Source organism: Lissotriton helveticus, chromosome 3_1 (genome assembly GCF_964261635.1).
Source record: "Lissotriton helveticus chromosome 3_1, aLisHel1.1, whole genome shotgun sequence".
Taxonomy (NCBI): Eukaryota; Metazoa; Chordata; class Amphibia; order Caudata; family Salamandridae; genus Lissotriton; species Lissotriton helveticus.
The window spans coordinates 1,837,369,631-1,837,393,661 of NC_136061.1; the positions used below are offsets into that span (position 1 = coordinate 1,837,369,631).

Here is a 24,031-nt window from a genome sequence, read left to right on the forward strand (position 1 = left end):
AATCCAAATATCTAGTAGCATTCACAAAAAGTAATCCTTCCAGGTCAAGATCCAAATCAAAGTGACCAGCACATGAAGAAAGCACTGGGAGGAGCCTGCTGGACAGGAACAGCAAGTTGGAGACTGTGGGGCACTTCCTTCCTCCCACCCACCCCCAAAATGGACTCCTTGCAAAAAGAAAGTGCAGGCAAATGTCAACCTGAGGAGTTATTCTGATAAAAATCATAATTTTCAAGGTTTATGCTGCCTGCTGGTGGATTTCTTGTGCGAAATTGCTAATTTTGCAATCTCGCAATTGAGAGATTGTCGCTGCCCGCCGCATCTACGTGTTCGCAAGTGTTTACTTCAGCAAAATTGTATAGTATTCTAGTTAGCAAGTGCGATCAAGCAAAAAATCCGCTTCGCACGGATTTACGAATTTTTGGCAAGTTCGCGAGAGTTCGCGGATTGCAAATTTGCCGAAAATCCGCAAAATCCGCGAGCGGAACGGATTTTACGCTCATGCTTAGTAAAGGCATTACCTCCCCAGACAGTAACCGCTCCCTGCCAAGGCTGTGGCTATGGTCCCTGTTGGCCTGAGTTTCCGGTCTGTGGTTGCTGCTTCCACGTGCTTGTCCAAATACCTGATCCCTGTTACGGGGGTGCGGCAGCTGACTGACTTCCATTCAGCAGAATGTGAGTTGCATTTGGGTTTTCCTGTGCTTGGTTTTGTGGATGAGGGTTTTGTGGTGGCTAGTCTTGGCCCATCAATATCTGTTTGTGGTATGCTTTTAACCAGCAATTGTCAGCCATGTGGCCCATCCTGTGGCAATAGCAGAATTCTCGAGGATCTGGTTGCTGCCAACCTTAACCTGAAACTTCCCTGGCTTCTGCCACCATAGCTACGTTGAAACCCTTCGCCGTTTTATGGTGTAGCTCCCTTTAAGACTGGTGCTGTTTGCACACTCGCGGCCAACAAAGCCCCCTCGAGGGTGGTCATTTGTCATTTTGTGTTGTACAAATTTAGCAGTGCCTCTCCGGGCTTCCTCCTGTTTTTCTCTATCCTTTTCATGCTTCTTTTTGTGGTAATGTAATGTATGGGCATGTATCTCTCACCAGGGTTTGTTGTCTAACCCAACCACGCTGTCCAGTCCGATTTGTTTCTTGGTGAGCAGCCCCTTTATGAGTATATTGTAAAAGAATGCAACTTGTGGGCCTGTACCAATCCACTGCTGTCCAGTCTCATGTCCCCATCGTTCTCTCATTCTATCCAGAAAATTGCTTATACCCTCCCCTGGCTTCATAGTCTCTGTCATTAACTCTCCTACATCAGGGCGGTCAGAGAACATCTTTCTCAGGGCCATCTGTATTTGGTACCTGTACGAATTGAATGCTGAGCCATCATGCTCGGTGTCTGTCAGCATAATTGCTGGGATGGGAGCTGGTTCGCTCTCCGATAAGACTACTCAGAAGACTGTTGATATCGCCTATCGCTAGGTCTATTCCTGCAATGTTCTTCTCAAAGCATGATATTCATTTTTCCACCCTATCCAGCAATGGTGGACAGTTTGGGGCATATTTACAAGAACTTAAAGCCGCCATAGGATCAATTTCTTGACATTACAGCAGCTTGTTTTTATTGCCTTATTTATAAAGTGCAGCTAACTGCAGTTAGCAGCACTTTTTCAGCATAAATGTTCATTTGCAAGATCGCCACTTCTGTTCGCAGGACTTAATGAAAATGAGATGCAAGGTTGGCGTTCCCATGCAAAACCTGCTGCTAACCCCACTTAGCAATATTGTCAATGATATTTACGTCTGGGGATAACCCTCCAAAACTGTCACTAAGTCAATTAGAGGCAGTATTTTAAGACCAAAAAATAGCTGGTATTAAAATTAGTGCAAACACTTCATTTCAAAGGTTTTGATGCTGGACAGCACTGCAAGGAATGTTGCTGCACTGCCCTGCGACAAAACAAAAGGGCAAGAATACACACTATCAATAAGATGGGGCACATTCCTGGGCCTCATTCATGAAAAGTGTTGCATCACTGCAACAAAACAGCGTTGCAACACTTTTCACTGTGCCCTTCTTGCGACACCAAGGGTGTGCCATATTCACTGTATGGTTCTCCATATTGCAATTAATGAAAGATACATCTGGAATCCTAATGTATCTGTCAGCGCTAAAGTCAAGCATTGCTGCAGTTGTGTCACAAGCTTGACGCAACTCCAGCAATTCATGGGGCCAGCCTACCCCAATGGCACTGCGTCAGCCTTATTCCTGCCATGAGGCAGGCATAAGGTTCTGACGCAGTGGCGTCTTAGAATTGTCGCAGTCAAATCTGATGGATTTCACTGCACCAGTTCCACAAGGCTTTGTTGCATGGGAACACCCACCCTGCATATATTATACCTGATGCAGGTATAATGTGACAGAGGGCTTCACAAGGTCATGCATATGCCTAGATGCATCACTTTGTAAATACGGTGCACCGTGGTGCAAGATTCACGCTGCAAGTAAGTCAAGAAAATTACGCACAAGCAGGGTTAAACTGTGAGAAGGTTCTCATGAATAAGCCCCTCTTTCTTTTTCCCCTATGTTCGTGCACAATGGCTGCCATACGCCAACGCCGCCACCCTTGCGCCATGGTGCAAGGGTGACTGTGGTGTGGAGTTGATAGATGTTGTGACTCCATCTTTTCTTGAGACGTCTGCAGGTGCATCTGGACTAGTGGAGGGCAGGAGTGACCCAACTGGCCTTCTTGGAGTGTTGTTTTCCTGGATTTTCTTGACCGGTGCCAGGGTGTTGGTGCAGTTAGAGATCCATCGGGTGAAGGTTGCGTGCTGCGGAGTTTGTGTCTGTAAGCGTTGGCGGAGGTGTGGTGCTGAGGGTGTTGACAAGAAATTCTTCTGCGGCCTTGATCCAGCTGCGATGGGGAAGGGACAATGATGGCCATGGTGTACAGTGGGTGTGGTGAAGCCTTGATGTATACAATGACGGATGGTCCAGGAGAGTTTGATGGTGTGGCTGCAGTTGAATGTTCCTGCTGGTGGACAAGACGGGGTCGAGCGTGTGTCTGGCTAAGTGGAATTGCACAGTGGCTAGCTGCTTGAGTCTGATGTTGTGAGGTTCTCCAGGAGGGTGGTGGTGTTCTGGTCACTGGGGTTGTCCAGGTGGAAGTTAGGGTCTCTGAGTAGGACTTAGTCTGTGGATGCAAGAGCCTGGGGTGCAATAAGATCTACAATAGCATGGTTGAATGGGGGGTTATGGGCAGCGGGCCCGTAGACGAAGGTGCCTGCGGAGGGTGGTGTTGGGCTTGGTCTGGATCTGGAAGTGGAGGTGATCTACGGTAGCCATAGGGTCATTGGAGTACATGGTCACTGGGAGTGTGCTTTTGTAGACAATGGCAATGCCTCCTTCTGGGCAGTCGGGTGGTACTTGCGTGTGGTGTTGTAGCCATCGGTGATGGCGATGTCCGGTCTGGAGCAGAGGTTGATCCAGGTTTAAGTGAAGAAGGCGTTGTCTGAAGAGTTGACGTCGAGGAGGTCACAGATTTCTGTGGCGTGTTTGTGGAGGGACCACACGTTGAGGAGGATGCAATTGAGCTGGTCGGGTGCACTGTTGGTCAGCAGGGCGGCAAGATGCACAGGTGTGTTGATGTGGCAGAAGGTGTGTTTTCAGTTTTGGTAGGCAAAGGGTGCAAGAGTATTCAAAGGTGATGCTAGATGGCAAGGTTGAGGGTGAGGAGGATGCTCGTGTCATATTGGTGTAGTGGCTGGAAGTCAGGGTCCCTGACACTGGTCGCGGTTCATGCGTGGATTGCGCAGATGGGTGTGCCTTTGGTGTGCATTTGGTGCACTTGTGGCACACCTGCTATGCATGGCCACACAGCGGCCACCATTAACAGTGCTGCGGTGGGGCTGGACAGCGGGGAGGCAGGAAACTGGAGCACAGGAGGGGTGGGGCTGCGGGAGATTGCAGCACCAACGAGGGAGAGGACAGGGGAAACTGAACTGTGAAAAAGCACATGAAAGACAAAGCCAAACAAAGAAAAAAGAAGAACAAAGCCAAAGGTAGAACGCAATGGAGAATAGCAGAAAGAGGGACAGGAACAGCAGAAAAGAGGGACAGGAGGGCAGTCAAGCAGCAGATCAGTGATGCTTGACCACTGGAACACCAACGATGAGGTGCAGGCAGGAGCCTGCAGGGTCATTGAACACCAGACCTCTAGGTCAGAGGAACCAGCAGCATCTCATGGGGACAGCGGCAGCAGCTACCAGATGGCACTGCGCTGTGGGAAGAGCAAGTCCACTAAGGGATAGTCCCTTGTACACCCAAAAGCTCCCTACCAGGGGGCAAGGAAAGGCAGCACCACCTGGTTACCTCTTCTGATCTAACAGTGGCGACCAGAATCCATGTTCCCCAGTTCCCTAGCGAGTACCGGCGAATCAAGCTGCATACCTAAGTGCCTGAGCGCGTACCGGCCCAGTGCCCCTGGCAACCGCTGCCAACAATGGCCAATCTTAGCAACTTGAGTCAGTTAGTGGAGTACCCCTCCAGTCTTGTGCAGTGTCCTTGGCAATGCGTGCCCTTCGTAGTGCAGGGATTGCTCAGGGCACACTGTGCACTACCCACAGGTGCAAGGCCTGGGCCTGACACAACCTCTGGGCCTTCTCCGCTCCCTACCCCACTTTTTCTTCACCTGGACATCAACACCAGTGCTCAATCTGCCACGCTCTTTCTGAATATGTGACTCAGCCAACAGGAGCCTCAGCAGGTGGGATTTCAGAAGCCTGGATACAGCAGTTGCAGCCAAGTCAGCAGGGGAACCTCCTCATGCAGGAGATGCAGCAGGGCCCCCTTAGGCATGAAGTTGCAGCACTCCTACCAAACAAGTCTGGTGCAGCTCAGGGGCCTCACCCTCCACAGTATCTGGGCAGCGCCACATTCTCTGGCCTCTGGTGCAGGGAGGCGTGGCCCACTATTGTCAATTTCCTGCATGCACCCCGGTGCAGTGGTGGTGCATGTTATGGGTCTCAGATCAGGCCCAGCAAGGTCTCCGGGCTTTGGCTGCCATGGTGTGGCAAGGAAAGCGCTATTTAAAATGATGCATCACTGGTTTTCCACAGCTATGCACCTCTTTACATAAATGGAGCCTTGAATCTGCATTTCCTCTTCCCCTGGACTCTGGCTGTTAATCCTGGCTGTTGGGGGGTTGGGAGGGTTGTTTACCTGTACTGAACTTGGCCCTGGCTGCTCCATTCTGCATTCCATTGTTTTTATGTCATTTTTATCGTTGATGGTGGACTTAAAGGCTATTTTTGCTTCTAGAGGCAGAAAAGTGACGTTGGGCTGGCTAACGTTATTTTTTTGCCTCTAATTGGCCTTTCATCACTTTTCTCGCGCTAGCGGCAAAACATTTATCACCTTGATGCTAGTGTTAGCAGCAGTTTTTACAGCGCCTACTTATACTATCACCATGTAGCAACATATTGTAAATACTTTGGTACCAAGGCAATCTTCTGCCAAAGCCATATCTTCTGGTTTGAAGGATCACTCCTCTAGCCAAGGTATATCATACTTGTATTTTTTCTCGTCCCAGTGGGCTAGCTGGTAGCAGAATGGCCATGCAAAGATCTTGCATTCCTCTCTGTGCACTCTCACCCTTGAGGTCAGTCTATTCTGCCTATGCATTTGGGTGGAGCAGCATACGTTCTCATTGATGCTCCTCTCTTGTGCACGCAAAGGTTCCACCTTGTTTTTACTGTGTCTTGGTTGGGTCAACCCCAGACTGCCTTGGTCTCTTATTTCCCAGTCAGCCCCTCTTCTAGATTGAAGGATTGATGAAGCTCTGTTCTCTGCCAGAAATCTCTTATTTATCTCTACATCTGATTCTTCCCCAATTGGTGCTCTATATCTACTTTCACTTTCCCAATTTGGGGGTTGCGTTACTCTGTTTTCTTCCTCATCCAGTCTAGGTTGCCTCCTTTGCTCTGAGCTATGCGCTGTTCACTTTAGTCGGACTTTGCCCTCAAATTTGCTCTTTGTTGTTTCCTTGGCTACCTGAGCTACCTGGCCTCACCCTCGTCATCCGCTCCTAGGGAACTGGGGCTTCCTTTCTCAAACTGACTAGCTGTGTCACTGTCTAGAACTGCCACAAATTTCCCTGTCACTTGTGTATGTTTGCTTGAACCAGTGGGAGTGCACATTCTCCAGCTTCTGGGCTCATTGTGTCGGGCTCAACAAACGGGGGATCAAACTTCTGAGAGCCCTATCACCAGTGTTCGGTTGCGTTAAAATTGTCTGGCATACTGGCCTGTAGGTTTCTCATGTTTGGGCCTACTCATTTGTCTTTTGGTGGGGGGCCTGCCAGCTCCTACTACTGGTGGATTGGAATATCCCAATGCGTGGGGAACTGGTGTAAACACCTTCATACCTGCATATGGTGGGGGGGGTGCTGATTCCTTGCTTGCTAAGTGTGACATAGGATTATAGATCTGGGTATCCTCGAAGATTGCCCAGAGTTCTAACAATGTCTCTCTCCTGTCTTTATTTTGCCCTTTGTATTTGGTATGTATGTGTGTTCTTATGCGTTAAATTGCACTGGTGTCAAAGGTTCCCTCCTTTGACCAGGGAAATGTGTGTGCCTTCATGTGTGCATGCCATTCTTGGCAAAACGTATTAAATTTTTTAGCTTGTATGGGAAACCTGGTTTGCATGTGCTTTAATGGTGACTCCATGATAAGTATGGCAGTTTTTGTGGACAAGGTACCTTAGCTTCTTCGTTTTGGGGAATCTTTGGTTTAGATCTAAATTTGGGGACAAATATGTGTGGTGTACTTGTTAATGTATCTGTACTAGCTCAGCGCTATGAACAGATACATTAACAATTCAACATAACAATGCATATGAAGGGTTGTAACATTGAAAAATTGCAATTGTGATAACAAAACAGTATCTGAACGATATTGACTTTTGGCATCAAATACCGTTTGTGAGAAATAGCAGCACCTTTAAATGAAACATCATTAACAACAAAGATAACATTTAAGACAAAATACAGTTTGGAATATTTAACAGCACCATAACATCACATATACCTTACATCAATCTAAACATAAAACTGACAGAGAACATATTTTGTCAAAACATTTCTTAGCCCGCTCCTAGCGCATGCTATCCTGTAACCAGGGGAAGCTCTGCGCGGTACACAGAACTAAATGAGCTTTATAGCCTGCCAATGTCAGCTCTAGGACAAATGTAACAACAATAGTTTGTGGGGAAAAGGAAATACCTCAAGAACCACATGCCCCTCTTGGCCAGATACAAGTTACACCTACTTTCCCAAGTCCAAATCTTTTTCCCAAAATGCCCTAATGTCACCCTGTATCACACCCAGGGGCCAAGCGTACCATCTGTGTCACACCCATCGATCCAAATGACCAACACCTCTAAGTCCTTTCAGATATTATTCAGAAACCAGTTGCACTGAAAAACCCTTTTTGTCAAAAAAATAAGATTGAGGTATCTACACTGCCCAATCAGTATAGCTATGCCATATAAATAGCGTCATGGGAGCCAAAAAGGGCTATACAATAAATATTCACCTTTCCTAGCATGCTGACTTTTAAAAAACTGTGACTTTCACGAGATCACCCCTGAGGCCTCCTTACGACCCCTCAGCTAGGATATATAATATAGTAATATGCTAGATTTCTGTCAGTGGCAGTTTGCTCAGGTTGTCTTTTGATGCTTGTACCTAATTTGCCATTTGCAACATTCTTTAGTAAGGTTCTGATGTAGTCTCTAACTTTCTGTGACAGCAGCTTCAGGAAGGACCTCTGCCTGCGAATTCAGCAGAACTTCCAATCAATTGCCATGTCTGTTCACCTTCCTTGATGTGCCAATGTGAATCTGTCCTGTTTAGGTCTCCTTTCGTGGCAGTTGGGTTTGAGGTACCAATCAGCTCCGATGGTAGCTCGCCAAAATGTTGCTTGAGCATGAAACACCTTGAAAAAACAAGAGACATGAGGCATTTGGCAAACAGGAGCAGTTTGTTTAATTAAACAGTGGCCGGGAGAACAGTTACAGGCATATGGTCTGAGGACTGTCTCAATTTACAGTTGATCTGACATGGGTTTTTATACAATTCATTGAATGCCATAAAATAGTTCAGGCAATCTTTTTTTGGTAAGGAATGTGTATGTCTCCCTTTGAAACCATAAATGAATGTATTGGATGAGGAATCCAGGTGGGCTTCTACCTTGCTTGAACACAATGCAGCCAGTAGGTAACATGTCCAGATATCCGGCATGGGGAGCGTGTGATCACTGTGTGTACTGTGTCCTGATTGGCTATGTGTTTCTAACTTCATGTGGATTCTGACTTTTGTGTTTTTGGGAATGTGGGTACTTGCCCGGCCAAGTGTGCTTTACTGGGGCCCAATCTTCGTGAAACATTTTGGTGTTGCTGCGCCTTTCAGTGGGAATGATCTGGGGTTTCCTGTCTGCTCGTTTGTTTGGTGGCTATATGCTGCCCCACCTATGACCTGTTAATCAGTGACTTCGGGCCTGGGTCTCAGCGCCTTCCTAACTGCTTATTTCTGAGTCAGGTTGATGTGGGGTTCATAATGGGGGAATTCGTCAATTAAGCTTCAATTTTGTTTTTATACGTGAATGTAACGTTATTCATATTGACATAGACTTTCTCAATATTAACATTGTCAACTTTCTAAAAAGCAGTATACAAAGTGTTACCCCGCTATACCATAGATTTAATAAAGAACTGTGTAGAGTGCATGATTATTCTGTGCCTTCTCGTAACTACAATTGTTAGTTATTATTTTAATATTTATTTTTGTGTATCCTCACACATCTAAACCTGAAAACTTAGATAACACACATTTAAATAAAGACATGTTAATACATTTTTGCCCTGATCTACACACAAAACCCCTGTAGACAAGTAAAAATCTTTCTTGGGGACGAGTGAAATGTCCACAAAGTGTATTCACATTAATATACAAAATGCAATAATATTAATGACAAATTGACTGGAAAGACTAAACAATTAAATGAATGACGTGACTTTCCAACATATATAGTAACATATTCACAGAGGGTCTCATTTAGAATATTTTGATGTACTGCAACACAGCAAGCCTGCCTGCTGTGCTACTGTGTGTTAAAAGAAAAGGGCAGGAATGTGCCGTGTTTACAAGATGCAGCGCTTTTCAGTCCTTTTCCCTGGCGCACAATGGGCTGCCATGCTCCAACGCAGTCCCCCTTGCGTCACGAGTGTCTGTATTGGTGGGGTGATTTTTTTTGTGCAAGAAAGGACACCTTCTTGCACAAAATCAATCCTGAGCGGTGTTTTCCTCTTTTTTTGCCGAGATAGAAAAAGAAAAAATTGGGAGAAACAAAGGTATTTCTCCTCTCTTCCGTCTCCACTTGGAAGGCATAGGAATATGACGCCATCACAGGTTTACAACACCTTGTAAATCTGGGAATGTGTCAGGTTCCATGGATGTTGGCGGGAACACCCACAACATCACCCATGGAACTCCCCTTTCACACACAGAGAAATGAGTGAAAGGGGCCAGATTTGGGGGCGTGGCTAGCAGCCGATCATGGCGGCAGCATAAGGGACAAGCTCCGCGGCTGAAGCAGTCTCTTCATCAATCCGACACACAATCCGTCATTTCTACAAGCCCTTCAGGCGGGTACCGGAACCCAGGACCGGGCGGGGAGCGCTGCGACAAGCGGCGACAAGATCCGACGTCTGCTGCCCGAGATTCGCCGGGGCCGCGGATCGGCCTTTCACCGTCTCCTGAGCCGGGACCTCTCCTGGTTGTGAACCCAGCAGGAAGTGTGAGCTGGCCCGGGGACCAAGACCGGAAGGGCCCGCGAGGTGCTGGAACCGGTGACTGGCAGAGAACTGTCCGTTCGGAGGTGAGGACCCGTGCGGACCAGAGGAGCGGTGAATGGGGAAGCGCTCTCTGGCGCTCTGGCCGTCTCTGAGGGAGCTATTAGAGGCACCGGGACCTGGGGAGCCGGGGACAGAGAGGACGTCCGCCATCTTCTGCCTCGAGGGAGTGGGTGAGCGCCCCGCGCTAAGTGACCGCCTCTAGCCCTCCGGACTGCTCCGTTAAGGCCTGATCACTGCAGGGTCGGACTGGAAAGGGGTCCTCACCACTACACGCATCCTGGGGCGTAGGGGCACGAGAAGCGCGACACTTCACGGCATGGCGGGGAGAGGCGCTAAGGGTGGTTCCACGCAGACCCGCATTGAGCGCTATGCCTCCGACAAGCACGCCGTCTCCCCCATGGGGAAGGAGCAAGGTGGAAAGTCACCCGACACAGGCAAGAAAGCGACTTTGGACGATGTCATGCTCGCCCTGGCCCAGCTACAAACTACCGTGGGCGCCATTTCCACGGACGTCTCCCTCCTAAGGGCAGACCTCCACAAGATGTCGGACAAAGTGAAGGACATGGAGGTGGTTACCAAGTCTCTTGTGGAGGACGTTTCGGAACTTCAGCGGGAAATGGGAAGGATGGCGCAGGACAACAGAACGCTCCGGGAGAAGCTGGATGAGCAAGAGGGACGTTCAAGGCGCAACAACATCCGCCTTATAGGTGTGCCGGAGACGGAAGGTGTACAGGCCGTGGATCTTTTTGTGGAGAACCTGATAACGGAGGAACTTAAGCCGAAGGGACTGTCAAAATTCTTTTCAGTGGAGCGGGCACATCGGGTCCCGGGAGGTCAGCCAAAACCAGGGGCTTCCCCACGACCTATAGTGGCACGTTTGTTCAATTTCCGAGACCGGGACGCGGTCTTGCAGGCGGCCAGAACCTCCCCTCCTCTGAAGCTTCAAAACGCTACCATCGCCATCTTCCCCGACTACACTGCGGAGGTCGCCCGTAGGCGGCGAACATTCTTTGAAGTGAAGAAAGAACTGAGATCTAGGGAACTGCCATATTCGATGCTCTTTCCTGCGAGACTACGGGTGGTGGCGGAGAACAAAACGTGGTTCTTCGACAACCCTGAATCCGTGCTGGAGTGGCTGGAGGGATGGAGACCGGGACAGAACCAACGACGGCCGAATCGACCAAAGAAAGACCGAGCTGGAGAACACCGCCAGGACTCCCGGGCCTCGGGAGGTGGACCGGACACCGGTGATTCTGTAGGTGCTGAGGGTGGCAGGGAAGAAATCGAGGAGCACTGACCATCTGTCAATCATTTTGCACCGGTGAACTTGTTGCTACGCAAGCGCTTTCCGCCATTGGACACTGGGTGAAGGGCCTCCGAGGGTGTGACTGAGAGACTGCCGGCGACGGAGAGTCCCTCACCCCAACGCGCAAGTACACTGGTTTGGGATGGGGATATGCACTCTGCTCAGTTGGGGGGGCGGGCAGTTTCGAGTCCGTGCAGCAGGGGGGCAGGGTGGGGGGTGGACCGGGAGTTGGGTAAGTTTGAGGCATGGGTCTTTTTGGTCCTGCAAGTTCTTGTTATAAGCACACATAGGTCTATTGACATGTTTCCCGCAACTGAGGCATTCTGGTCTAGTAGGGGCACTGGGAGTGTGATATATTGGCCGTGGTCCCGCCAGCCTTGCACTGGCCTCCACGGGCCGCCTCGCCAGCGGCGGGGGGGTCCGGGGGATGTTCACTGTTCTTCTTATGGCTGAAATAGATAGGCGCACCACACCGAACCCGTTGCTTGTCATGTCGTGGAACGTCAGAGGTCTGGGAGATAGGATTAAGAGGGGATTGGTGCTGCAGGGGATTAGAAGACAGGGACCTGCTCTCATTCTCCTGCAGGAAACACACTTGACTGGGGCGGCCACGAAGGCCCTGGATAGGAGAGGCTACCACATGATAGTACACGCTGAATTTACTTCGGGGTCCCGCGGCACGGGTATCCTGCAGAAAAAATCATCCCAATTTATTGTAAAGTCCACAGCAACCGATACTCATGGCCGCTTTGCTGCAGTTCATGGTCAGTGGGAGGGTAAACTGATAAACGTAGTTTCTGTGTACATACCACCAGCGCTGCACTCTGAGGCACTGCCAGATCTGGGGAACTTTTTACTGACACTCTCTGACGGGGACCTCCTCGTGGGAGGGGACTTTAACATGGCACTCACGGACACCTTGGACCGGTTCCCCGCGCGCGTGCACACAGAAGGGCCTAGCAGGCTACAGACCTATTTGGATGCTCAGGGGTTGGTGGACATCTGGCGCACGCTACACCCTAACCAGCGACAATATTCATACTATTCGGCCACACACAACAGCCTTTCAAGGATAGATTATTTCTTTACACTGTCCAACGGGCATCTCGCAGTAGGCGAGGCGACTATTCAACCACGGGGCATATCGGATCACTCACCACTCACCTTGACAATCACCACCACGCACACGAAACAACACAGGGTGTTCCCGATCTTCCCTGGCTATCTTAAAATCCCCCGAATCACTAAAGATCTGAAGAAGGCTACGCGGCTCTACTTTGAGGAAAACCGTTCCTCGGAGGATTCTCCCTCTACGTTATGGGAAGCGTACAAGACCGTCTTTAGGGGCCAGGCCATTGCAGTGATTGCAAACCATAAAAAGGCGCACAGACGCGAGGCCCTTGACTTGGAGTTGGACCTTGAGAGGGCCAATACCGCTCATGCGGCGAACCCCTCGGAGGACACGCTCCATGAGCTCCAGGTCCATCAGCGCCGCCTCACTGACCACTTGAGGAGGATTACGGTGTCGGACATTGCGGCTACGCAACACAGGGTCTACGATATCGGAGACAAAGCCAGCAAACTTCTGGCGTGGTTAGATAAGAGGCATGGGGGGGGAAGAAACATCCTTCAACTTACTGACCCGCGTGGTACCGTTCATACGCGCCCAGACGAGATCGTGGAAGTCCTTGCGGACTATTTTGAAAGGGTGTACACTCCTGAGACTGTGGTGGGGGAGGACGAGGTCAGGACTGCCCTCGAACACACCCCCCTGCGGGAGTTGACGGCGGAGACGTCGAAAGACATAGATGCGCCGCTGACGATAGAAGAGGTCCAGCTGGCTATAGGCGCCCTTCACCCGGGTAAGGCAATGGGCCCCAACGGGATCCCCATTGAATGGTTTAAAACTGAGTCCGAGTTCCTGAGTACGCCCCTGCTCCACATGTACGAAGAATCTAGAGTGAAGGGTAGGCTGCCACCGGATCAACGGATGGCGTCCATCGTTGCCATACCGAAACCAGGTAAACCCCCCGGCGATTGCTCGTCATACAGACCTATTTCCTTGCTGAACCCAGAGGCCAAGGTTATTGCTAAGGTATTGGCGAGCAGGCTCCTGCCGTGCCTACCTCAACTGATTCACCCAGACCAATCCGGCTTCATGCCCCATCGTAGTACTGCTTTGAATCTCCGCAGGGTACATGGGGTGGTGGCACGCATCCCTCTGCTACCACGCCCGGCCGCGATCCTATCACTGGACGCCAAGATGGCGTTCGACATGGTGGAATGGAACTATCTTTTTGCGGTGCTCGCGCGCATGGGTTTTGGCCCGGTGTTTATCTCCTGGATACGCATGCTATACAGGGACCCCATGGCAAGAGTGGTGGCGAATGGCCACACTTCCAGGATTATTTCTTTGGGCCGTGGCACTAGGCAGGGGTGTCCGCTTTCGCCCCTCCTTTTCGCTTTGGTTTTGGAACCGTTGGCAGTTACGATTCGCTCCACACAACTCCTGAAAGGTATTCAGTGGGCTCCGCACTGGGAAGATAGAGTGTCCCTCTATGCGGACGATATGCTCATTTACCTCACAGACCTGGAGGAAAGTCTTCCTAACCTCCTGGCCCTCTGTACTGCACATGGACGGATCTCGGGTTACACCATCAACTGGGCGAAGTCCATAATTTTTGAGCTGAGGGGACCGCTCCCGCCGCTCCCGGACTCCTGTCCGCTAGCTCTGGCGCACACGTCCTTTAAGTATCTGGGGATTCATATCACCCGGGATGAGGCGGAGTTCACACGACTGAACTTACAGCCTCCTTTACTCCGCCTCCGTGGTGATGTACAGTATTGGAAAGAACTCCCCCTGACGTTACTAGGAAGAGCAGCGCTCTTCAAAATGATGGCCCTGCCACGCTTCCTATATGTCCTCGAAAATGCTCCATATTTGGTGCCAGATAGCTTCCTCCAGAAAATAACGGCGCAGATCTCAGGCCTGCTCTGGGGCAGCCAGCCAGCTAGGATCGCTCACACTACATTGAACAGGGGGTGGTACGACGGTGGTATTGCGCTACCCAACATACAACTATACTACTGGGCGGCCCAGCTGAAAATTCTTAACCAGTGGTTACACGCCCCGCAGGAGGACCCGGCGTTTAGGGCAGACAGGGAACAATTGGGAACGAACAGTCTCTTGACCCCACTGTACCACCGTGGTGTCGCGGCGAAGCTGACGGGGCCTACGAAACACACAGTGCGTCTCTGGTACAAGGCACAGGCGAAGTTGAAATGGGACGGAATCATTACTAAACTTACCCCTTTATGGGACGCGAAGGCGTTGGGCCACTTGCGGCGCTATAAGGGCTTTGAACAGTGGGATAATATCGGCATTTCGACAGTGGGGGATATGTGGGAGGGGGATGGTGTAATATCATTTGCAACCCTACAGGAACAATATGAGTTGAGGGACACAGAACTCTACAGGTACATTCAGATCAGACATGCACTGCGAGCGGCGATCCCGCCTGACACATCCCCACCTGAATCCTCCCCCCTGGAAGACCGTTTGCTCACGGACTACTTGCAGGAGGGGGCGACTTCGATAACATACCGTAAATTACTCAACAACATGCCTGACCCGCTGGGAAGACTGAAGGAGTGGAGAGGTGTGGCTCAATGGTTAGAGCGGCAGACCCTGATGCAGAGGTCTAGCCCGGGACCAGGGTTCAATTCCCCGCCTCGGCGGGTCTTGGGCTCAAAATTCCACGGACCTGATAATTCTCGCCTCGGTGCCTATTCCAATCATGGAGTCCCACTCTGCAACTCTGGGCAATAGCTTGCTTAATCTCCACAACGGCCCCCACAACGCTAAGGATGCCTGGCCTCCACCTTGGGGGTGCCCAGGAGTGGACACCTCACAGGGAAAGCCAGGATGGGTTCCACAGCGGTATTCGTACAAGCGCCTTGAGACCCTTGCGGGTGAGTAGTGCGCTATACAAGTATCAATTTACATTTACATTTACAAGGACAAGTGGGTGTTGGAGGTGGGGGAGCTGGACGAAACTGAATGGAACACAGCATTGGCGTCCCCGCGCGAAGCAGGCATTTCTTCTAAATTCCGCCTTGTACAGTTAAAAATCCTACACCGGATTTACTACACTCGCACGACACTGCACAAGTTGCACAGGGCTGAGCATCCTTATTGCCTTAGGGGCTGCGGGGCAGAAGGTTCGTTTCTACATACGATCTGGAGCTGTCCGCGGCTGGTTAGTTACTGGCAAAGAGTGTTGCGCACCATGGCACAGGCACTACATACCACCCTTGCTCTGGACCCGCGGTTATGCCTGCTGAATGTCTGGGGGCCGACTGACCTCACCTTTTATGCAAGAACATGGGTGACGGTGGGGTTGGTGACGGCAAAACGAGACATAGCGCAGAAATGGGGATCGGCTGACCTGCCCACGCTGGCCCAGTGGATCAGAAACATGGATATGCTCATGCAGACTGAGAGGGCGGTGTATAAGCTGAGGAGTAACCCGCGCAAGTGGAATGGGGTGTGGCAAACGTGGAACTCCTACAGGGGGGACATGTGCGAACCACTGGAAGAGGATGATCTCGAAGGATCTGAGAGCGAGGGGGACCTCTGATTGAATGTGAGGTTGACTGTTGGGTGCTTTACATGGGTGAGAGTTGGACTTGCATGAGGGGGGGTGGAGTGCGGAGAAGGGGTGGGGCGGGGGGCACGGGATCGCTTGATAAGTCCCTCGCAGTGGACTGGGATGCAGGGTATAGGAGATACTACCTCACCAACATGCAGGGCTATGTGTGCAGTTTTTCTTGTTTAAGTTGTTGATATGCAAACCACATCGAAAACCTGAAAATGCAACCGATATCTTTTACAATGTGTGTATACTACCTGTCACCATGTCACTTGATTTGCCACAGTTTCACCCGGCACTCGAGGACCGGTATATATTTTAACTCAGTATCTAGTGTTATTCATGGGCGCCTCACGATTGTATGTGATCAAGTGACTGATGGTGTTTAACTGTACTATATGTGTTTTGCAACAAAAATAAAACTTTTAAAAAAAGAAAGGGGCCAGATTTATAAAGGCCATGATAAGCCATGCAGGGTGGCTTTACGTGGCCTTGTTAAAATTGGTGGGCACACTGCGCATCCGGTGCGTCAAAAGAAAGTGCTGCACCAGCGGTGCAATGGGCCATAAGGTCCTATCTCTTCCCAATTAGAAATTACATTTATGAAATGTAATAAGGTAATCCCAATGTTATCCTATGGGAGAGATAGGCATTACAGTAGTGAAAAACAACAAGGAAATTTAAAACTTAATAGTACATATCGTACTTTTTAGACACACTGCACCCTGCCCTTTGGCTCTCCAGGGCCTACCTGAGGGGAAATTTATATGTATTATAAAAAAGAAGGTTTAGGTCTGGCAAGTAGTTTAACTTGCCAGGTCGGCATATCAGTTTAAAACTGCAAACACTGCCTCTATAGTAGCAGACCTGACACATGATTAAGGGACTATTTAAAGTCGGTGGCACAATTAGTACTGCAGGTCCACCAGTAGCATTTAATTTATAGGCCCCGGGCACATGTAGTGAACTTTACTACAGATTTATAAGTAAATTATATATGCCAACTGGGTATGAGCTAAGGTTACCATGGTTAGAGGAGAGAGCACATGCATTTTAGCAGTGGTTAGCAGTGGTAAAGTGCTCAGAGTCCAAAAGTCAACAAAAATGAGGTCAGAAGAGGAGGTACAAGGCAAAATGTTTGGGGTGACCCTACTGAAAGGGGACATTTTCTCAGAACATAGTTCCAAAGATATGTTTTCTACTCAGGCCTTTGAAAATATTTTAGACTGACAGTTCAGTTTTCATGAGACGCATTTAAAAATAATAATAAAGACCATGACTATACTCGAGTATTTCAGTGACATTACATGTTTTGTTTTTTAAAACGGTGTCAACAAGACGAATTACATTTGGGAACATGTGGTTTTATATAAAGCTATCAGTAAGAAGTATATAGCTGTGCGGTGTAAATGTACTAAAGAGATGCACTTTTGATTACAGACCCAAGAAGCTTAAAATCAAATCAAAATGGATTTGTATAGCGCTGCTTATCACCCATGAGGTTATCCAGGCAACGGGGGGGGAGGGGGCAGGGGAGAGGGCTGCTGCTGAGATGAATTAGTCCGAAAGCAATGTCTCTAGGTCCTTCTTGAACTCTTGAAGGGTGGGGGATGTGCTGAGGTCGAGGCCATTCCAGGGCATGGCCTCCATGTGTGACAAGGCACGGCTCCTGCTCCAGCTTTCGTGGATGCAGGTGTGTGGGCTAAGAAGAGTGATGAGGAGGGAAGTTTGCTGGTGGGCTGGTGGAAGTTCACCCTGTGGTTGAGGTAGGCTAGACCCTTGTTGTGAAGGGGTTTATAGGCACGTTTGAGCAGTTTGAACTGGCACCGTTTGCTGACTGGGAGCTAGTGTAGCACATTGAGGGAAGGGGTGTGGTTCCGCCTTAGGAGGTCGAGGATGAGCTTGGCTGATGTGTCCTGGATTGTCTGGAGTCTGTTTAGTACTTGAGAAGTGATTCCCATGTAGAGTGAGTTGTCATAGTCCAGGCAGCTGGTGATGAGGGCCTCGATGACGGTGCGACTGATGTTGATGGGCAGCCATTTGAAGATTTTTCGGAGCAAGCTCAGTGTGAGAAAGCAGGTGGATTAGACAGCGTTTATCTGCTTCCTCATCAAGAGCTTGCTGTTGAGTATTATTCTGAGGTTTCTTCTGTGCTCTTGGGGTGTGAGTGCAGGGCTGAGCTCCATTGGCCACCAGAAGTCGTTCCACAATGAGTTGCTGATCTAGAAGATGAGAATGTCAGTGTTGTTTGTGTTGAGTTTGATGCATCTACTCTGCATCCAGCATGCAACACTCGCCATGCACTTTTGGAAGTTAGATTTGGTGTTAGTCTGGTCTGAGGAGAGTAAGAGGATGAGCTAAGTGCCATTCACGTAGAAGAGTAGGTTCATGTTGTGGGATCTGACTAGGGTGGCCAAAGGTGCAATGTAAGTGTTGAAGAGTGTTGGGCTTCCTTGAGGGATGCCACAGATAATGTTTTTCGTCTCAAGGGAAAGGGTGGGAAACGGATGCTTTGGGTTTGTCCGGAGAGGAATACTGAGACCCATTTTATGGCTTTCCCTTAGATACCCTATTGTTGGAAACTGTGTAGAAGGGTGGGAGAGACCACATAGATTAAGAGTGGCGGTCTTTCCTCTGTCTAGGAGAGTTCTCATGCCATCTGTTGCCACAATCAGGGCTGTCTCGGTGGTGTGGTTTGAGCGAAATCCTGATTGGGAGGAGTGCAGTAGGTTGTTCTTCTCCAGGTGGGCAGTGAGCTGTAGATTTATTGCTTTCTCTAGCTCCTTGACGGGGAAAGGCAGTAGTGACATGGGGCGGTAGATTTGAGGTCTTTGGGGTCTGTAGTATTTTTTTTTGAGGAGTGGTTTGACTTCTGTGTGTTGTCATCCTTCAGGGAAGGAGGCAGATGCGATGGAGGCGTTTGATGATTGTGGTAAGCTCCATGCTGATGGGTCTCTTTCCTAGGTTGAACTTGTGGTGGGGCAGGAATCCTTGGGGGCTCCTGAGTGGATGAAGTCAGTGATGGTGGCAGTTGTGTTTGCAGAGAGTAGCTCCAATGTGAATTTTGAGACTTTCTAGGGATCAGTGTAATTGAAAAATCTGTTGAGTTCGGTTACCGGTCATTGGTGGTTGAAATTATCATAGATGGTGGTGATTTTGATGTAGAAGAAGTTGGTGAGGGTGTCGCAGAGCTCCTGAAAGGAGGCAACATGTTCTTGGTGGCTGCAGGGTGAGAATTCCTTGATGATGCAGAATAGTTCCTTGCTGTGGTTTGAGCTGGCTTCAGGTGAAAGTTCAGGGCATTTTTTGGCTCTTTTGAGTTGGTAGTAGTATCTGTTGAGGCCTAGTTTGAAGTTGTCATGGTCATTATGTGGTTTGGTGGTACTCCAGATCCTCTCAAGTCGCTTGCATGCGAGCTTAAGGGATTAGAGCCCTGGTGTGAACTAGCTTTAATGTTTGCTGGAACTGATGTTTTTGGTTGTTTTGAGAGGGTACAACTTTGTCGGCACATTTGTTGATCCATTCTTTGAAGTTTCCGACTGCTGAGTCTTGACCTTTGACAATTTGACAATCAACAACCAACAAATTCATCACTATGGCCAACCCTGAAAATATTTATCACACCCAATGCACTCCAAAACCCCAAGGATCAGAATTTTTCAGGTGCGATAAATAGAATTTAATTATAACTACCTCTCCTGAAATGGGTCTTAACAAGTGGAATTTGGTAATTACTGCACCAATACCCACATGTCCTTCTATCTATTGAACATTTTTCCCCTGGTAAATTTGGCTGGTTTTGCTTGCTGAAATGTATGCAGGGTGTGAGAGCTTATCACACAAGTTGTCATCGAGATATTTGCATTGAAAGAGCTACCACACAAAATGCAATTAATTGGGCCACCAGTAATCAGGATTGAGGAGGGTTCTATCAGGTAGATAAGTGATTCGGGTGGGTGATAGGCAAAATTCCATTGCTGATTACAATTGTATACAGAAAAGCAAGTTGCTCAGTGGCGTATAGATTCCAATATCCCAGATTGCCTGTGACTCTTGCTGACCCAATTATTTCATTACTTTACAGCTGTCTCAATGTCAGTAATATCACTAGGCAGCATATGCTCTCACAGACATAAGAGTAACGGTTGTATACCTGTTGTGTTGATGAGTCTTGAATCTATCAGAAATTTGTATTTGTGAAATTAATTCACTTTCACTACTCTCCCTCTTCAGTGTTTGCAGAAGCCGTCTGTGGAATTGTAAAAACCGTCCATGTCCTGCCACCTGCTCTGTAGAAGGAGGTTCACACATTACTACCTTTGACGAATCTCGGTACGCTTTCAAAGGAAATTGTCAGTATATCTTATCTCAGGTATGCAATAATAATTCTATAAACTTATATTTAGTATACGTTAATTCTTTCAATGCAACTTGAATTTAAAATCAATGTCATTGTCATGCCATGATTGCTGTACTGTCTTTGCATCACTTAAATGTGTTACGTTATTTAAGAGATGATAAAAACACTTAAATAACATAGCAAAACCCAAAGAGAACAGTGGGCTCAATTTTTCAAACAAGAATACTTTTTCATTTGCACAAGCAAAATGAGCCTGAAAGATCAGAGTCTTGAAACATTTGTACATGAAGATGTTGATAATGATACCTAATCTTACCCTGGTTCTGCCAACTGTGCTGGCATTATCACTTTTTTATTACAAGAGTGGAGAAAATGCCATTAGGAAACATCATTAACACTTATATTAGCTGTCCTTTTGACTCATAACTTACCTTCTGCACACTTAGGCATACAACTAATACAAGTTGCCTTACACTGCCTTGAGTCCTCAACCTTCCTAACGTTGGTAATAACAGCAATGAAATATTCTATTCATCAGGTTTCTCAAAAAGTGCTACAAAAATATTTAAACATAACACCCTTTATGCCTTTACCAAAAGCCTGACTGTAGATATCAAGCCTTGCAAAATTAACAGAGACCTGCTGTTCTGTTGAAGCAAAGATTACACCGGACTTCTGTATTCATCTCCTTTTTCAAAATCACTGCAGACATTAGCATTCTGCATGGTAGAAAATTCTCTATACTGTGTTATGTAAATAAGCCATGTATGCCCTATATCAATGTATCCCAAGAAGGTATCATTATGATACAACTATTGAAAAATAACCAAAATATGCCATGCTATTTTCTGAAATCTGAAACAACTAAACAGCTCTCATCAGAATTGGTCTAGTACCTTTACATCTTGTCCTTATCATCTAATCTCCAACAGATCCTTTGATAACATCATAACAGTAACAGTAACTTGAAATTTCTTACATAGCTCTTCATATCACACATCTTTCATTCATGAGAATTGCAAATAACAAATGTTGCTATTAATCAAATTAAGGTAGTCAATTTAAAATTATTTTCTATACCAATTCAAAAGAAACTATTGTTAACTTGAAACATTATATAAAATGTTTCAAATTTTAAAAGGATAATTAAAACAGATATATTTTTTCTAACAAGCAGAGAATTAATCTCTCTCTCTCTCTCTCTCTCTCTCTCACTCAATATATATATATATATGTACATATATACATAGAAATACATAAACACTCATGCATATCTCTCTCTCTCTCTCTCTCTCTATATATATATATATATATATATATATATATATAAATATATATATATATATATATATATATATCTACATACATATGTGTGTATGTATATATGTATGTATAGATATATGTATATATTTATGTATATATATATATATATATATATATATATGTATATATATATATATATATATATATATATATATATATATATATATATATATATATATATATATATATATATATATATATATATATATATAGCCAGTAGGTATATATAGTTAGGATTGTTTTCCATAGGGAAATCACAACATTCTATTGGGAATAACTTTGGCGCCGGTTGAGGAATCTTCCTGAAATTTTCCTTAACTTTTCCTTAACTTTAACTCACTATAACTTGCACGTCTGCAATGCACTGCTGATGACGTCACATATTACATCACTCATGCATATATTTAAATATTTAAACATTACTCGCTAATATATGTATTCACTAAGATACACTTAATAAGCCAGTTAACCAATCAATTTTTTTTTAAAACACAGACAAAACCATAGGTTTCAGGCCTTATATTGTTAGGATTTAGCATTTAAAAAACCTTTGAAATTCACTAAAAAAAACATAGGTTTCAGGCCTTATATAGTTAGGAATCAAAGGTTTTTTAAAAACTAATTCCTAACTATATAACTCCTGAAACCTATGGTTTTTTCAGTGAATTTCAAAGGTTTTTTTAAATGCTAATTCCTAACTATATAAGGCCTGAAACCTATGGTTTTTTCAGTGAATATATATATATATATATATATATATATATATATATATATATATATACATATATATACATATATAGTTATACTTATGAACTACTTTTTTGTTTTGGTAATAACCCAGTGCCGCTCCCAATTTTTAAAACTTTCAGAGCCTTTAATGCCTCAAAGAAGGAGAGTGTGCAGCCCCTTTCCATTTTGTTATTATTTTGGCCCCACAGATGAGCTTCCCAGGCCCTTTAATGGCTCGGGGAGGATGCCACATTGCTCCTTCTCCCTTCTTTATCACAGTCCCAACTGTGGGCTCCCAGGGCTTAAAATTGACCTATGTTGCCTATACACCATTTTGTTTTCGATCCCAAGAGTGTCCCGCTCGCAGTGTTTGCCAATTTTTTTATAGTTTTTTTACCTAGGAGGGCCCTCTGGGCCCCCTTCCATGGGACCTGGGGGATCAGGGTTTCCCCACCATGCCTTCTTATGTAACTTTTTTTTTTTTACTTCAGGACAGGAGACAAAGTCGCTAAGTTCTGTAATGGTTGCCAGCAACATTTTCCTTATGTTGCTGGCAGCGAATCAGAGCGCTTGCTCCTGCTGAAGCCTGACTCTCAGAGGAGTGAGATGGGCCAATCAAAACACTCTATTTTTAAAAAAACTCTGATGAGCGTCTCTCGAGCCACTTTTGGACACAACTATCCAGATATACAATTAATTTTAACCTTAAATTCTCAAAAACTACTAAATGGATTTAAACTATAATCACAAAACGTGCAATCTGCAGGCCAATGTCTAGCTTCCTGCCAAATTTGGTGTAATTCTCCAAATAGGGCCAAAGTTATTAGGAACACAAAAATAGCACTTGCTATGGAACAGCTGACTAAACTATAACTTCCCAGCTGTGACGTCTCTTAGTTATATATGTATAAATGTAGATATTTATATATTGTTTTGCATATACAAAGATGTTGCCCACCTGTCCTTACTAACCTGCCCATCCCTATGTCCACCACAAAGAAAGATGTAATATCCTTATATATATTTTTTTTTGTAATTTGTTTTTATTGGCATTTTACTTTAACAAAGACATGGTATGTTGGAGAACATTCGTATATACTAACAACACTTAATGGATATCTCAGAGCACATTAGTAATCATGCCTTTACCAGGCGAGTGTCCAGTCGCCATAAAAGTCGTCCAATGAGGGCATGTCGAATGTAACTGGGAGAAAAAACTGGGGGGGTTCATGGTATGCAGGGTGCTAAGAGTGGAAAAGACCGGCGGACAGCGTGTATTCCTGGTAGAGCGCGGCCTGGAGGGGCGTCAAGGGTATAGGATGGGACCTGTGTGCGGACTAGGGGCGAGCGGGGGGGCTCTTCCTGAAGGCGCTTGGTTAGGCATTGCTGTCAGCTAGCTGCGGGTATTTCTTGCGATGGGGATCCGATGTTCGTGTCCGCGGTGTGACCCTGCGATAGTGTGGTTTGTGATGTGTGGGAAGCACCCATCGAGTCGTCCTGGGTCGGGGGTTGTGTGAACTGATGTAGTAGGATGGCCCAATCCATGGATATAGGGTGTTTACATATCCCCTTCACCTCCTCTTCCCTCAATGTTTGTTCCTCCACCAGCGCCCATTTCTTCACCGCACCCACCCAAGCCTCGACCGGGGGGCCTGTAGGGGACCGCCAGTGCATGGCAATATTTCGTTTTGCCAGTAAAATAGCTAGGGAGGCGAACCTAAGGGGTACCTTGTGTTGCTTCTTTCTCTGGT

At 47.0% G+C, this 24,031-nt stretch overlaps 1 protein-coding gene across 1 annotated transcript in view; it reads left to right on the forward strand.

The window, feature by feature from the left end:
• The window catches only part of LOC144824332 (mucin-2-like), a 166,420-nt gene that overhangs the window by 129,806 nt on the left and 12,583 nt on the right, over positions 1–24,031 (forward strand). The window contains exon 9 of the mRNA XM_078683449.1: positions 20,102–20,240. Within this exon, the coding sequence (XP_078539575.1) occupies positions 20,102–20,240 (139 nt within the window). The remainder of the gene's footprint in view (positions 1–20,101; positions 20,241–24,031) is intronic.